Source organism: Aedes albopictus, chromosome 3, assembly GCF_035046485.1.
Source record: "Aedes albopictus strain Foshan chromosome 3, AalbF5, whole genome shotgun sequence".
In the NCBI taxonomy this organism is placed as follows: Eukaryota; Metazoa; Arthropoda; class Insecta; order Diptera; family Culicidae; genus Aedes; species Aedes albopictus.
Window position 1 is genome coordinate 296,148,760 of NC_085138.1, and position 17,674 is coordinate 296,166,433.

The window sequence follows — 17,674 nt, forward strand, 5'->3', positions numbered from 1 at the left end:
TCTGGAAAAAATCTGAAAAAAATCCTTTGAATATCTGAAGCAATTCCTGCATGAATTTTTGAAGGAACCCCGGGAGATATTTCTGACGGAGTCACTGGATCAACTAACAATAATGGGTAGAAATTGCTGCAGATATCCCAGAACGAATTTCCCCTGGAAATTTTGGTGGAACCCTTAGTTGAATTTTCCAAAGAATCTCTGTAAGACATTCTTAAAGCAATTTTACGATGAATTTCTGTAAATTTCCATAAAAAATCTGTTGAAGGAACCCCACACTAAAATTCTTGAAGAGATCCCTTCAGTTCCCTGATTGAAGAAGTCTCTGCAGATATTTTTGAAAGAATCTTTGACGGAATATCAGAAAAAAATCTGAACGGGAACTTCTGAAAGAATCTCTGAAGGTTTTTTTTACGAAATCTCCAGTAAAATTTCTGTAAACATGTAGACAGGAAGTACTTTCGAATGAAACTCTGGAGGAATATCTAAAAAAAACTCTAGGAAATTTCTAGATGAATCCCAGCAGGAAGTTTTGAAAAACTTAAAAGAGAAATACTTAGAGAAAATCTTTGGAACAGCCTTGGGCAGAATTCCTGGAAAAAAAATCCTAGCAATCTTGACCTTCCGTAACTCGCGCCGTTGGTTCAACCACCAAAACCACGCTAATTCTGAAAACAAATAGCAAGATTTTTCAACGTGTTGTATAAAGAACACTCGAGAGTTAAAGAAAATACCTGAAGAAATGCTTTAATAAAATCCCTAAAATATTATGTGGGAGGTTTTCTAAAGATATCCGGGAAGACATTTCTGAAGAAATTCTGATCGTTTGGTTTTCTGAAGGATTCGCTGATAGTATTTCTGAAAATACTGTTAAGATCCCTTTATACGAAAAAAACTTTTGAATTTCTGTAAAAATTCTTAGGCAACATCTGAATGAATCCGCAGGGAAATTCTTAGAGTTATCCTTAAAAGAAATGCTGGAGAAACTTCTGGGGAAAGACATGGAGAAATATCTTAAGCAAATCCTTAAGGAATCTCTGCTGGGAATTTTCAATGAAATTCCTGAACACATTTCTGCTGGACTGCTGAAGAAGAAATATGTGTATGAATTTCTAAACAAACCACTGGAAGATTTTTTGAAGAAACCACTAGATGAGTTTTTACCAGCAAAGAAAAAAAACTACTAGATGAGTTTATGAAAGAATCTTTAGAATAATTTTTGACTTCCTGTAGCAATTTGTGAAGCAATCCGAGGTGAAATATTTTTTTCTCAAACGAATCCCTAAGAGAATTTCTGAAGTAATCCCTGGCGGAACTTCAGGAGAAGATATCCCAGGCGGAGTTTCCTTTAAAAACTCCTGAAAAGTCTGCGGAAGATTTTCTAAAGAAATCCATGGACCAATTGCGAAAGGAATCCATGGAAGGTTTATAAAGTATTTTTAAAATTAATTTATGGTGTAGTATCTAAAAACTTTGGAGTAAATTCTAAAGTAAGAAGTATCTGAAGATATCCATTATCCATTGTTTTTCAAATGCAAGTCTTGATAAATGTATTCTCAAAGATTTTTTGAAGGAAACACTAAAATTTTTCTGAAGGAAATCATTGAACAATTTCTGAAACAATCCCTGTAAGACTTATATAACCTTTAGTGAAACTTTGGAGAAATCCCTGTAATAATTTCTGAAAATTTTCAAAGAAAATTTTCGTTTGAAGTTTTTATAGGTCTTTTAAAGATCCGGTGGAGTTATTTCCAGGAATTTTTTGGGTATTTTTTTATTTCAAGAGCTGGTTACTCATCGAGTAACTTGGAGTAACCTCGATGACACCACTGAAGTACACCTGCCCAAACAGAAAAAGACCTTATTACAATATTCTATAAAATCGCAGAAAGTTCCAGCACAAGTATGAATTAAAATATTCCTTTGCCATATGCAAACAAAATCAAAATCGTGAGAACTTGCAGGAGCGATTGACAACTACTAATTTGCCCTAACTAGTAATTAATTCCCTTTGGCTCATCAAAGGATTCCTTTGGCAATCATTCAGAAGAAAAATCGAATTTCATCAGTCCACGTTCGACGTTGGAATTCTCAAGACTTTCCTCGAACACCATGGAGAGAATTCGTTTGCTGGTGAACCGATTTCAGACCTCGGTAGAGGACGATGAAAGTGACTATTTTCGCCCGATGGACTATTTTTTAATCCTGGGAGGCATCCGGCTGTTGTCGAAAAATCCCATCCACCGGGTGCTGTTTCTCTGCTATCGAACGCTGATGGCAGCCCAGTTCTCCGTCTGGTTCGACCGCGTCTATGTGGCTTACTCCGAGTGGAATTCCACGAGTGAGCTGATCGGTGTAATCAGCTTCTTGATGGGATTGATAATGATCGTGCTAAGAGCGATTATAATTTGGGCATACCTGGAGGACATTCAAACAGCGAGAAAATACCTGGGTGCTCAACTGAATAAATTGAAGCAGTCCGAAAGCCGAGTTCGATCGTATCGTTTGTTGAGACGCATCGGTCTGGTACTGGAGTACACTTTCTTCGCCGATCAGATCTTGTTCTACGCTTTCGGGATCTATCAGGACAAGCAGTACACCGTCCCGGATAACCTAATTCGAATTGGTTGGCAAATGAAAATGCTTTTCAACGTGATCATTTCCACAAACCACTTTGTGTTTTCGTCGGTTTATGCGACTATTTTGACGGTTCAGAACACATTGCTGATGGGCATTGGGTCCGAACTGGAGGGCATTCTGGCACAGTGTGATGGAATCATGGAACGGGTGAACGTCCAGGTAAAGGATGCCATAGATCGTGGTGAAGGTGAAAAACTGATGATTAATTTGCAAGGAAGTGGCGCGGAGTATTTGTTCTGGAAAATTCTGAAGAAGGAGCTGAACACAACAGTTGCTCGTCATGCAAGGTTGCTGGAACAAATTGACATCCTGGGTGGCTTCTTCAAGATGACTTTCCTGGTGATGTTCTATATGGCGATCTTGATCGTCGGCTGTGCCTCATTCTACGTTAATCTTTTGGGTTTGACAGTGAATACTGTGATCATCCTCAGTTACGTAGGAGCGATCCTACTGGAGTGCTATTGGTTTTGCAAAATTGCTGACAATCTGAACGATATGGTGCGGATTTCTCTGCGGCTGTTGAACACTCATACACTTATCCAAGTATAATGTCTATGTTTCAGAATAACCAGATCGGAGCATCCTTGTACAATTTAGGTTGGTTCGAGCGGCTGCCGGATGTGCCTGAAGCGCGAAAAGACTACCATGAAGTCCGGGAGACGCTGTTGATTGTAATGACCAAAGTGCAGCAAGAGCTGGGAATAAACTGCGGAGGAATGTTCGGTCTGTCCATGCAGGCATTCCACGAACTGCTCAAGATGATTTATTCGTTTTTAACGTTTCTACTGAACACAACAACATAAACATATGTGACTTATGAAACAAGATCATTTTAAAAATTCTGCAGAAACCTTGAGGTGAAGGTACTTATATATCTATAAAAATATATTGTCATTATCAAACATTTATAACTGTCAACAGTTGAGATATATCAAACATATGTAGCACTAATTGAATTGAAATGCTTATAAAAATTATGGATTTTATGTTAAACTGTTTAAGTCATCCAATATATTCTAGCCGGTGGCGATGAAGGCGTTCTTGATGGGGCTCCATTGATCTTCTACGCTTCCACCTTCTGAAATATTCGCAGCACGGTTCTCCAGATCCCCGACGAAGAACCTGTTCACCGCAGTGTCTTCTAGTCAGCGTGTGTTGAACCGGCGCCCGTTTTTCTCCTCCTGTCGATGGATCCCAGCAATGCGCAGCCAGATCTCACCGAATAGGTGATAATGATCAGACCCAATTGCGGCGCAACGTTTGTTCCACACATTAAGAAGGCTCCGTCTCCATTTTCGGCTGATGCAGACGTGGTCGATTTGATATTCCGTGATGCCATCACGAGAAACCCATGTAACTTTGTGCACTGGTCGATGAGGAAATAGCGATCCCCCAATCGCCGTGTCATTGTTACCACAAAACTCTGCAAACAGCTCTCCGTTTTCGCTCATTTCTCCGAGGCCATGGCGTCCCATCCATGACGTGCTCATAGTCCGAGTTGTCGGAACCAACCTTCGCGGTTGAGAATCTGAAATATGAGATAATATTAACATAGACGTCGAATAAGCAACATATTAGTGATACGTTCGCCACAGTTACAATATTATGGGTATCATACAATACATTTACCTGAAACCTGCTGAAATAAAATGTTGATTAGCAGCAAAATTAAAACAAAAATATTGCATAAGCCTCAAAAAAGTACATCAAACTTTGATCTTGGAGTATTTGGAAACTACTGCCTAGTTACTTCAGGCAGGAAAATATTAAGATCAAAATTTGATTTGGTAGATCTTACGCCGCAACGCACCATTCTAAAGTGATCTACCCAGGTTACGGGGCGCCGCACACTCGGCTTCGAGACAGCACAACAAACCAGAAGGAGACGGGTACGTGCAATCGGTTGTGTGTTGCTCGCTTACTTTGCCGCACCCTTAAATGAAACAACACAGCACACGACCGAAAAGACAAAAGAATTTTCACGCAGATTTGTGTAACACCGGATCAGCACATTTTTTGTGTTGATCCAGTGTTACACAAATCTGCGTGAAAATTCTTTTGTCTTTTCGGTCGCTGCGTGAAAGTTACTCGTTGCGCTGTGTACATCGAGTTCTGCGTGCGCGCGCTGGAGGTCTCCTGTCTCTCACGCTTTGTCGTATGCACTCTCTCGGTGCTTGTCTCTGTGCTTTGCACTTAGCTTGATACTACGCATGATTGAGAAAATTTCGTATCAAACGAACCATCACTTGTCAACCCTTGACAAGCTTAACAATTTTGCCGAAAACACAAACTCTTCAATGAATTTATTAAGTGATTTTTTATGTTTGGTGACAAGCACAGTCCCAAGCACCGTGCATTACTCTCTGCGTCGTAGAGCTAGTGCTGCGATTTATCTCTCGTACAATTACGAAAGCTCTCACTCATACGTCTCTGGCTCTCGGCAAAACAGGAGACAAGCACTGGAGATAATGTGAAGCACACGCTTTTTTCTCACCGCACGGTGCATGCCGCCAATCCCTTTTTTTTTCCTTCTAAACCATAGGGGGATAATCTGCTCAACAGACACCCTAACAGAAGGTTAGGGTAGTGTAGGTCTGAGGCCGTCTTCTACAACACTAGTAAAAGCCAGGACTACTCTCTCTCCTCGTACCCACTAAACCATTCCTATGGTCGCCAAACCCTACGTCTCTCCGGAACCACCAAGAAGGTATTGCTTCAGAGAGGGGCTAGTGCACATCGCACCCTCAAGGTTAGCTGCGTAGCCTAGCAGCAACGAACATCGATGACTCGCTCTGGAGAGTCCATCACGGTAACATGCTGGCGCTTAGCCAGTTTCCCGAGTGGTCCTCGCTACTCCCTTTGTCCTCGGAAGGCGGGCAAGGTCAACTCCGCCCGCGCCCAACTGCTTTGCAGACATCAAGAACTGATGCCCACGTGCAACCCGATGCGATCTGACCTGCTGAAGGCAAGGGTATCACTACCCTTCAGGCCCTATCAGCTGCACCAGAAGGTTGCTGACAGCAGGGTCTCCACCTGCCCCGACCCTTGCCGGGAGCCCCTTTACAACCGCGGGCTCGGATCCAACCCAGTAGACCGACGCCACGACAGCACCGCTACCGGGACTTTCTCTCCGCGGCCACTTAATCGCTGTAAGGGTCGATCTCGACCGCAGGGCACCGGTATGACCTACGAAGCCGACTCCGAACCCCTGGACCACCTCTTGTACTGCATCTGAATCTGCCTCTAGCCATTCTCCGAGTCCACGTTCCACCTTCTCTGTAGTTCCCAGACGATATGGGTGATAGCCGTTGAAACGGCGTTCCAGCCAAACTCATCCCTACACATCCTCTGGACCAAGTTGTCCGGGTTCGTGTCCTCCCCGCATGTGGCAAGCATGCGGTCACGCATTGTGCGAAAACGCGGGCACACGAACAAAACGTGTTCCGCCGTTTCCTCTAAACCATTGCACACTGGGCATTCGGGAGAATCCGCATGCCCGAAACGGTGTAGATACTGTCGGAAGCAACCATGACCTGTAAGGACCTGTGTCAGGTGAAATGTAACTTCCCCATGGCGTCTATTAATCCAACTATCTACCCTCGGTATCAACCTATGGGTCCACCTTCCTTTGGTGGAACTGTCCCACGCGCGCTGCCATTTGACCATAGAGGCCATCCTGGCAGTCCTGCGTATGCCTCTTGTGCCGCTCATTTCGAAGCACTCCATGTCCTCACTGATAAGAATGCTGATAGGCACCATACCAGTAATGACGCAGAGAGCGTCGTGTGACACGGTACGGTACGCGCTCGCAACCCTCCGGCACATAAGCCTGTAAGTACTTTCCAGCTTCCGTCGGTAGCATTTAGTACTTAGCGCGGTGCCCCACGCCGGGCCGCCATACCTAAGTATGGACGTAGCAACACTAGCCAGAAGCTTGCGCTTACTGGCGTACACCGCAAAGAGCTATTGGACATCATCCGGGATAGTGCCGCAATAGCTGTGGAGGCTCTTTTACAGGCATAATCGACGTGGCTACCGAAGGTAAGCTTATCGTCGATCATCACGCCCAAGTGTTTGACGGAGCGCTTTGACAGGATAGTACACTCTCCTACACTAATCTCCGTGTGCTGCTCCGACTTCAGGTTGTTAACAACCGTCACCTCTGTCTTGTGGTGAGCTAGCTCCAGTTTCCTGGACCGCATCCACGTCTCCACAACCTTGATCGAGGTGTTGGTAGTCAACTTTACCTCCTCGATCGTTTCACCGTAGACTTCGAGCGTAATGTCGTCGGCAAATCCGACAATCACCACTCCCACTGGGTACTCTAACCTCAACACCTCGTCGTACATGACATTCCATAATACCGGACCCAGGATGGAACCTTGCGGGACTCCTGAGGTTATGTGAAAGCACTTCCGACCCACCTCCGTGTCGTAGACTAGTACACGATTCTGAAAGTAGCTTCCGAGAATCTTGTACAGGTACTCCGGTATCCCCAGACGCAAGAGCGCATCGGCAATAGCAGCCCATCTGGCGCTATTAAACGCATTCCTTACATCCAGAGTCACTACCGCACAAAAGCGAATTCCCCTCCTCTTAGGCTCGAGTGCTTTCTCGGCGGTTTTTGTAACCGACAAGATAGCGTCCACGGTGGACCTCCCCTTCCGGAAGCCATACTGATTACTCGAAAGACCATTTTCGCCCTCGGTGAACCTCAACATTCTATTGAGGATGATCTTTTCGAGCACCTTCCCCGCCGTGTCAAGCAAGCATATTGGTCAATATGCCGACGGGTCTCCGGGTGGTTTCCCCGCCTTTGGCAACAGTACTAGGCTCTGCCTCTTCCAAGCTTCTGGGAAAACTCCCTCGTCTAGGCATTTCTGCATAGCAGACCTGAACATCTCGGGAGCCTCTGCAATATCTACTTTCCGGAACTCCGTCCGGACCTGGGGCCTTACCTACGCTAAGGGACTTAGCTATCCCCGCAAGTTCCACATCGGTGACCCTCTCCTCATCGCCAGCCCCAGTCCCCGCCTGTTCTACGAAAGGAGGCCAAGGATTAGGATCATGACGCGGAAAAAGTCCTCCAATGATCCCCTCCAACATCTCTGGAGATTGCTCTGTAGGAGCCATCACACCTCTCGTCTTGGCCATAACGATCCTGTAGGCGTCACCCCACGGGTTCGTATTGGCACTCTGACAGAGACCCTCGAAGCAGGTCTTTTTGCTTGCTCTTATGTCGGTCTTGAGCGCGGCTTTTGCAACGGCGAACACAACCCGCCGTTCGTTTCGCTCTTCCTCTGATCGTGCTCGCTGCATCCGCCGCCTAGCCCGCAGGCAGGCGCGGCTCAGGTCCGCAATCGCGTCGGTCCACCAGTAAGCCGGTGGCCTCCCATTTCTAGGGTGGACTCGCCTAGGCATGGTCGCATCACACGCACGTTCCCGCCAATCCCTGCTGTCATGTATGCTGCTTAGCATTGCGATAGAGAGTATATTGGGGGAGAGCCAATTGCATCAGCCGGACTACGAATTACAACCGAACCTTCCATTTTTTTTTTGTTTCGCTAACGATATGCATATCAATGGCAGAACAACTAAATACCTAAATTGCCTGAAATGAATTTTGAATTAAGTTAATAGACATCCGAGAATGAATTCATCCTTGGTCGAAAATAGAATGGGAAACCTGACGAGGCCGTAATTTTCCCTGAATAACACTGTCATCACTCTCGCAATTCCGACGTGGATAAATATTGTTGTTTTTCTCTGCAAAAGTTCCGCAATTAAACGACGACAGTAAGGTTATGGCTCACTAGCTGCTCAGCAACAAACATCACCAATCATCATGCTCGTTCATAGCTCACCTACTTATAGGCAGAAGGCAAATATGTCGGGAAGAAGAAGTTTCTAAAGTGGCACTCCATAAACCACCTTTCCGCATTCCACACACACTTCCCCATGAAGTTCAACGAATTTACTAGAACTTGGCCAGACTACTTCACGAGCTATAGACGTATGTCGCTCGACGAAAGCTCTACACCGACGATTGTTTGCGAACTAGCTGTATGTGTAGCTGCCGTGCTGCTCCTGGTAGTGGTGCTGGTGTGCAAAGAAGTATGCGCAAAAAAAAAGTGAGTGCACCAAGGATCTCAGAGAAACAATTCAATTAAAACTAAATTATGGGAAAAGTTGGACCAGTTTCGTTTGCCGGTGGCACGGCGATGGCAGCTCAGTGCACAAGCCTTCCTCCGATATTACAAACCTCTCTCAAGCAGCATTGAGCAGGAGGGCCTGTGGCTTCTACAGCAGCCGTGGTGGTCGGATGTGGAGTAAGAGGAGCCCACTTGGAGCCGAGATGAATGGGTATTTTTCGGAGCGACCAAATGTGTGTGCATTTGACTTTCGGTGCTGTAATTCTATTATGGAACTGTTAACTCTCGTTATGGTGAACATGACGTGTCAGAAGTTTCCGATTGTTTACAATGGCAATCCGTATAAAGTTGGGCGTCGACGGCGAGATGTGTTTTCTCATTTTGAGAAAACAGTATTTTAGCACTCATTGGAATGTTTTCGTCTTCAGTTTTAGATGTATGGTTTGCTAACTGATTAAGACATTTTGTATCAAATAACATTTTGAATGGGTTAAACAAAGAGAGCATAAATAAAATCAGTGTCACTCATGGTGAATATCAATCGGCCTTTTTCGAAGGTAGTCCGTGACATTCACCTTAGGTATTCGAAAATTAGCATTTTTTTTCGTGAGTTTCTTGTAGAACTCGTCTAGCCCGACAAGTTTTTCATAAACAGGTCGGACTCAATTATCCGGAGACTCGATTATCCGGGGTTCGATTATCCGGAGTTTTAGACTCGATTATCCGGAGTATCTTTTATTGAGATTTTTTTTAATATTTTAATGCAGAAATTCGAAATTGTTTAATATTACAATACTTTGCTGACCCGGTTTTGGGAGGCCTCGATTGCGTTTTCTCCAGATACACACAATGGTCGGAAAAAGATAAAGTTCGGCCAAAACTCTTTAATCGAAGTTGTAGGTTACCTAGATATGTTATATAGTATTCTAAGTGTTTAAAAAGGGGTATTCAAAAATTACGTAATTTCGATAATTTCAAAAACGGTGAAAATCAGTAAACCCCATATTTTTTGCGTTTTTTGTTAAAAAATCAATTCGAATTTAAATAAATGATCATCTTTCGATCAAATCCAATCAAGTTTGTTCAAAACGTGTGAAAAATGTGGAAAGATAAATTTTATTTTAGTAAAAAATGGAAAAATAACGTAAAATATATGAAAAAACATGACTTTTTTAAATAGCTCTAATTTGAAAAACTGCAAATTTCTGCAAAATATTTAAACGTTTTTAGGCAGCTCTAAGCATGATGTTTAAGATGTACTATTCGAAATTGCGGCGGCACGTGACGACACGAACCGTTTTTTAACTTAAAAATTACCAAAATTTCTAAGGTACAATATATGAAAATTTGAAAAGTTTTGTGACACATTAATTTTGCACCATACGTGCATTCAAACAGTCTAATAATAAGCTTTCATATGCTGGATAACTTAAAACATATATTCCATTCTCAAAATATTATTATTGTACTTTTTTCGAATAATTCATTTTTCAATTTTATGACTTAGGCCACTTTGGCAGTGAAAATGTTATTGAAATACAAAAGCTGGTATGCTTTTTATTAAGAATCATAAAAGTACAATACATTAACTTTGTTATAAGGTGAAATAAAGTTTAAAAATATCAATTTCGATTTTTGAGAGTTTTGGCCGCCCCTTTGTATGGAGCCCGACCAATGTGCAGTGTATCAAATAATTCCGTACAGCAATTTTTACGTCAAAACAATTTTGCATTCAAATGTTCATAATTTTTTCATAAGTCAATCAAAAACGCTGAAATTAAGACAAACCATAAACCACATATTGAAGCTCCATTGGTAAAATTTTGAGCGTGATTGAATAAGTTTTCCGAAGGTTATTGAACTTTTAATAATGCTTGATGGTTTATTAAACAAAATTTCAATGTTCTATATCTCAATGAATATTGAATGGAATATTTTCAAATTTTTTCGAGGGAACACTAACACATGAACATTTAATACGCAGTCTTGTTAGGGTTAATTTGTTCACTACAAAAATATGAAAAATTTGCTTATGTAGTTGACGATGTTTATAAATTTCCATATAATTTGCCAAACGTTTTCCACTAATAAAAGTGAATTAATTGGACGAAAGATGCATAGGACCTACTCTGCATATGTAGTTTAGTAAAAATATTACATTCAGAAATTTGCAAGAAGTTTAAAACACTTGGCACTTTTATTGATCAAAATACGTTGAATTTTCAAATAATACTCTGAACATATACAGATTTTCTATATTTTTTTGTAGTTAATATAAAACCTCAAACAAAGCAGCATATGTAAGATTTATATATAAGCTGTAACTTAACAAAAAATGAAAAAGTTTCATAAAGTACATATTAGGATATAAAGTTTTAAAAAATTGTTCAAAAATCTATTAAGTTTTATAACTTTCAGAAAACTCGCTTAAAATTCTACTAATGGAGCTTCAATATAGTGTTTATGATTGTTTGAAACTTTAGCATTTTTGATCGACCTATAAAAAAGTTATGAACATTTGAATGAAAAATTATTTTGACGAAAAAATTGCTGTATGGACAATTGTTTGATACACTGTATTGTCAGTTTTCTGACCTGATTTTGTTAGCTTTTTTATAACAAAAAAGAATGTTTTACATTCTGCATAATATTTTACAATCAATCTTAATATCAGTTGACATATTTAGGAATCATACACAAATTACGTAACAAACGAATCTAAAAGGGCCAAACAATTTAAAATTTCGTTTCAGCGAAAAAAATGCTAAATTTGCGTCTGTTTTCAAAATATAATTTACGGTATCCTTTAAAAACAGACGCTAATCCAGGAATTTCTCAAACAATGCCTGCAGAGATTCCTTCGGATATTCCTCTCGAATTTCCAAGGAAAAATCCTCCAGAGATTTTTCAATGATGAATTCCCGGTACAGACTTCGAGCAGTTGTATGCATCCAAAAAAGATGAATTACTCTTGGTATCAATTGGTATTTCTTCAAGAATTACGTATGGAATGCTTCAGTCCGCCTGGGATTTCTTCAGGAATTTACCTACAATACCACCAGGGTTTCCTCTATAAATTTCCCAAGAATCATTCTTGCGATTTTTGGAAAGATTTCTGGATTTCTCTAAACTTTCCTCAAGAATTTAATGTTGGTGGAGCAAAAGAAGTCCTTCAGGGAAGAAGTCCCTAAAGTACTGCTGGAATTTCACCAAGGATTATATCAGAAGCTCCATTTCCTTGAATTTCTGCAGAAACTGCTTGGATTTCTTCAGAGTTTCTTCTAGATATTCCTCAGGATATTTTTAGGGATTTCTCCAGGAACTCCCAGATACCCGAGCAGGAGAGAATAGGTGTAGAATATTAAACTGAGGTATGCAAAATCTTAAACAATAACACTAGTTTACAGCATTTTTGAACTCGGTAAGCTGATGATCATTTTTGGTGTAGAATCATGCCCTCAGTTCGAAAACGCGAAGGAAAAAAATTACAGTAGAGCGGAAAATTCTTCGACTTTCTATACAAGGTTGATGATTTGAAATCGATTTTTGTTCTATTTTTAAGCAACGTCGCTCACTTCACACACCTCATTCTCCGTAATCAATGCTCCGATTGAGCTGAATTTTTTACTGTAACTCGCCTACATATAATATGTCAAATAAACGTCGAGAAAGAATTTTTAAGTTGGTTTTTTCTTATTGAAAAAAATACATTTCTTCAAAAAAAATAGGGAATTTTGCTAAAATTTAAGAAGATCGTCCCTAAAACTCGCCAATATCTTGAATTTCATCAATCTGACGCAAAACCTGTATTCAGATGACCGAATGGTATTGTATTCAGCTTTTAATTTATGGAAAAAGATTTAAAATTGGTTGAACAAAACGCAATATATTTGAATTTTAGTAAATTACATATTTTGAAAAGTTGCAAAACTCGATATTGAGCTAAATCTTAAAAACTGTTCTACTTTAAATTTTTTGAAGGTCGGTTTCGAAATCAGCACTAAATTGTGCTTCAAAAATTTTGGTCGTTGACAGAAGTTCACGACTTTCGTTTTATTTTGTAAACTTGTGTAAATGGTGCGTGTTCTATAATTCAATGATACCTCTGGCAGTCCTCAATACCAAACCAATAACTTATTGAGGTATCTTTGTCGATGATTCAATACCTTGTCTTGGTATGATATCTAATTCGTTCCTGCTCGAGTATAGACCTTCAGGATGTTGTCTATGGATTCCTCTGGGAATTTTTGAAGAAATTTTTACAGAAATCTTCTTTGAATTACAGTAATTTCCGGAGTGATTCAGAAACTTCTTTCAAACTTTTCCAGGGATTCCTCCAGTATTTTTTTCCAGGGACAAATCAAGGAATTCCTTTAGAGATTTCTACAAGGATTCCTCTAGCGAGATTGTAATCGTTTTCGTATTATGTGTGTTTTTGCGGAATTGACATTGCCGCTCTCAGTTTACGTGTGTATCATAGACTTAGCGCAGAAGCTCTTTCTGGGTTAGAATACTTTGTAATATAACCCGGCAGGCCCGTGCACAGAAGTAGCGCCAAAGGAGGGGTTTTTCCCAATTTCGGCAAAAAGCTCCTAGAAGACTGTGTTGCAGTAGGCATATCATGCCAACAAAAATTAGAAGATAAAATTGTTTCACTATAAAAATCAAAAGTACATTTCTAATACTACAGCCCTATTCATTACATTTTTTTTCTCGTTCATCAAAACTGACAAAAAATAACATAAACCATACACATTCACCATCCTTCTTTAACTGTATTGTTTCCTTTAACATAATCAGAACCTTTTTATGGAGTTCAAAATTCACAAAAAAAAACTATGTCGATTTTGTCAGCCTAAAATACAATCAAGGTCCCACTGTTTACAATATTCTAAAGGAAAGCCTATAACTTACGTCACGCTTCACGAGGAGAGGGGGAATTCAACATAGTGCGATGACCAATACAAAAACTTCAAGGGTCTTATTACAATAGTATGACTATTTATTTATTTGTCTAATCAACAGGCTATATGTAAGCCCCAATGATGTTACTTAATTCTAAGATTTAAAGTACAAAACTTATAGTCACATATAAAACTTACATGCTAACAATGGATAGTCAATTAATACAATACAAATTATAATCGAAACTACACATACAAAAACAAAAAGCAGCATACAGAATAAACACTAAGTAGACCTTGAAAAAAACAGACTGAATCTCCGACGAAGTATTTGACGAGACACGTTAAAATCAAACAGTGAAGAAACTCTGTTGAAATTACGCTGCAGCCCATTGACACTCCCGAACATGCTGTAGTTCGCCCGGTTCAAAGGCAGCCGCAGCATGTAGTTGTTGCGAAGAGCACGAGGTTGGACATTGATGTCTATTTGACCTAGGAGAGCGGGACATTCGATGCGTCCCTGCAGAATATCTGTTACCAGTAAAGCCCTGGCAGTATCTCTACGGGTCGACAGCGGTTCCAAGTGGATTAGCTGACAGCGGCTTTCGTAACTTGGTAAACGATATGGATTGTTCCAAGGCAAACGTCGAAGAGCGTACCTCAAAAACCGTCGTTGAACGGACTCGATCCTTCCGACCCCATTATTGTAGAACGGGTTCCAAACAACCGAGCAGTACTCTAGTATGGATCGAGATAGGGCACAGTACAAGGATTTAAGGCAATAGACGTCCGTGAACTCTTTAGCTGTTCTGAATATGAATCCCAGTACACTCGAAGCTTTCCCGACGACATAGCTGATATGCTTTTTAAAGGAGAGCTGTTCGTCCAATACTACACCAAGGTCTTTGATATGACTAACACGTTCAATTTGGGTACCTGATAAATTATAATTGAACAGTACAGGCCGTTTTTTGTTCGAGAACGAGATCGCCGAGCACTTAGATGGGTTGACTTCCATTCGATTTAAGGTACACCATTCAGCAAATGCATCCACCTGTCGTTGAAGGAAATAACAGTCTTCAATTGAGCGAACACGAAGGTACAGTTTTAGATCATCCGCAAAGGATAATCGCGGTCCTTCGATCACCATGTTTACATCGTTGAAATAGATCAAAAAGATCAGCGGTCCTAAGTGGCTGCCTTGTGGGATACCAGATGTTGCGGCAAACGAAGAGGACTGACAATCACCTATAACGACAGACAGGCGCCGACCAGTGAGGTAAGATTGAAACCATTGCAGCAGGGGGCCATGGATTCCCAACCGATCTAGTTTAGCTACAGCAATACGATGGTGCAATTTGTCAAATGCTGCAGTCAGGTCGGTGTAAATAGCGTCTGTTTGAACGCGCTTCGACATGCTCTCGATGATATGGGAGGTAAGGCACAGCAGATTGGTGGCCGTAGAGCGACCCGGCATGAATCCATGTTGGTCGGAGCTAATATACGGTTTGCAGTGAGCGAATAGCGGGTCCATGATGACGATTTCAAACAGTTTGGCGATGGCACAGAGCGAAGTAATGCCGCGATAATTGCCAACCTCTTGTCTGCTCCCCTTTTTGTGGACTGGAAACATGTGTGCAAACTTCCAGAACGTTGGAAATAGGCCAGTGGTTGCAGAGAGTCGGAAAACGTGAAGCAATGGTGACAGAAGGTTGTTGATTTGCATCTTAAGGAACGCCGACGGAATACCATCGGGACCCGGATTGTACGACGTTTTGAGTTTTAAGGCAGCTCTGGCAATCATATTCTCGTCAATGTCAACGCTGCTCAACGATTGCCCAAACTGTGGAACTGTGCTAGCGGCACGTGCGACGTGATTATCATCCAGCTCCTCGTCGACGAAAACACTAGCGAATTTGTCGGCGAAAAGGTTACATATATCTTGCGGAGAGGAAGCAACTTTGTCATTGAGTGCCATAGAAGCTGGCAAACCAGATTCGCGACGCTGTTCATTCACGAATTTCCAAAACTGTTTTGGATGGGATTTGAGCTTTCTCTGAATGCCGCGTTGGTAACGTAGGAAGCATCGCTTCGCAACTCGTTTATACTCGTAATTGATCCTCACATAGTAGTTCCGGAGTAACAGTGTGCGGTGTCTGGTAAATTTCCTCAGGGCGGCCCTCTTACCAGATTTCAACGAACGGAGCTCACTTGTTTCCCATGGAGGACGCGATGTATGACGGTGTAGCTTCTTAGGAACGTGTCTGTCAATAACGTACGTCAGCACATTGGACAGAGTGCGAGCAGCAGCTTCGATGTCCTCGGTATCTAAGATATCGCCCCAATTAAGACCAGCGATGATCAGCCTTGCGAAAATCGTAGGAAACGGCAATCGGAGAAACAACGAATTCAATTGGCAACTTTGAATTGATGGCTAACAGCAAAGGAGGATGGTGGCGTGTTAATTTCACTAGAGGAGTCGGAGCTTCGCATATGAGTGGGGCGATGTCCTGTGCACTAACGGAGCAGAGATCCAAGCTGCGGTTGTTTTGGTTGAAAACGTGGTTGATTTGAGAGAGCGCTGCAGCACTGTAGTTGTCCAAAAGGCAAGACGCGGAAGAGTGAATGACGGAGCGGTCTACGTCAGGATAGAGAAAGCCATTGCATGTTCTGCTCCACGTGATTTCAGAGAGATTGAAATCACCCATCACAACAATTTCATCCCTGGGTCTAGCGTTTTCCAGAATAGAGAAAAATGACTGGCAATGTGATTCCATAAGTGATACTTCACGTTTGCGATCAGGTGGAATATACAGCGCACAGAGAAACAAGGTGCGATCACCCAGCTTGATCGATGCCCACACTTGCTCTAAACCAATCCAAGAGGGGTTATCAACTCTTCTCGCTTTGAGCCTACAATTAACAGCTATTAAGACACCCCCGCCTGTTAGTTTTTTGCTGTTCTCAATGCTCCTATCACACCGGAAAACCTCGTATTCGTCACCAAAAATTTGGTGGGAAAGCGTTCGTGCATCCAACCAAGTCTCGGTGAGAACGATGATGTCGTAGCAACCACCGGAGATAGCAACACGGAAATCCGTGACACTACTGTTCATACCGCCAACGTTCTGATAGTAAACGGTTGTCTCTTGATATCTGCTGGGCGAGGGAGCTCTAGATGACGACGGAGTTGATGCGACGGTTGGACCATCAGTTGGACAACTGGAAACAACACGTATTTCAGTGCATGAGTTGCTCAAAGGGACGTTGTACTTGCCTGCACAAGAGTTTCGGAAGACCTCTTCACCGACACCACACACAGGACCGGGACGGCTGCAGGTCGCTGGCGGAAGGGGCTCGACTGTGGTGGGCGGATTCAAGGCTTCCAAGGTACTGGGGGCAGGCGTGCGTCCCGGTGGCTGGAGCGAGAAGAGATGACGGACGTTGCGCGATGCGGGTGGGTTGGAAACATCATACACTTGAGAGCACGAATAGTTCGTTATAGCGTTGTACTTGCCTGCGTATGAATTTCGGAAGACCTCATCGCCGACACCACACACAGGACCGGGACGGCTGTAGGTCGCTGGCGGGAGGGGCTCGACTGTGGCGGGCGGGTCTGAGGCTTCCAAAAGGCTGAGGGCAGGCATGCGTCCCGGTGTCTGGATCAAGGAGATGCTGATGGAATCACGTTTTGCGGATGGTCTGGAAGCTACAGAGATTTCAGGGCACGAGTGGTTGTTCAAGTAAGCGTAGTACTTGCCTGCATATAGATTTCGGAAGACCTCATCGCCGACTAGGAGGAAAGGAAATAAAAAAAAAATGTGTTACATAATTTATGGACGTCCCCCAATTCAAATTTCTGGCTACGTCACTGCTTCATGCACATAAAATAACAAAAACATTACTTTTCCATAGGTTTTTAAATGCCAAATTAATTTTTTTTTTTCGTGATTCGACCTGTACCATATACTCAGGTTTGGC

At 42.2% G+C, this 17,674-nt stretch overlaps 1 protein-coding gene across 1 annotated transcript; it reads left to right on the plus strand.

Annotated features, from left to right (window-relative positions):
* Positions 1–251: 251 nt before the first annotated feature.
* LOC109414782 (uncharacterized) lies at positions 252–4,107 on the plus strand. Its single transcript, XM_019688608.3, has 2 exons — positions 252–3,135; positions 3,201–4,107. The coding sequence occupies exons 1-2, from the start codon at positions 2,110–2,112 to the stop codon at positions 3,438–3,440; spliced, it is 1,266 nt and encodes a 421-aa protein (XP_019544153.2). The 5' UTR covers positions 252–2,109; the 3' UTR covers positions 3,441–4,107.
* The last annotated feature ends 13,567 nt before the right edge of the window (positions 4,108–17,674 follow it).

Excerpts from the sequence above, each read along its gene's own strand:
- LOC109414782 (XM_019688608.3), top strand. The coding sequence starts at position 2,110 with ATGGAGAGAATTCGTTTGCTGGTGAACCGATTTCAGACCTCGGTAGAG. Across the intron at positions 3,136-3,200 it reads CTGACAATCTGAACGATATG|AATAACCAGATCGGAGCATC; the intron begins GTGCGGATTTCT and ends TCTATGTTTCAG.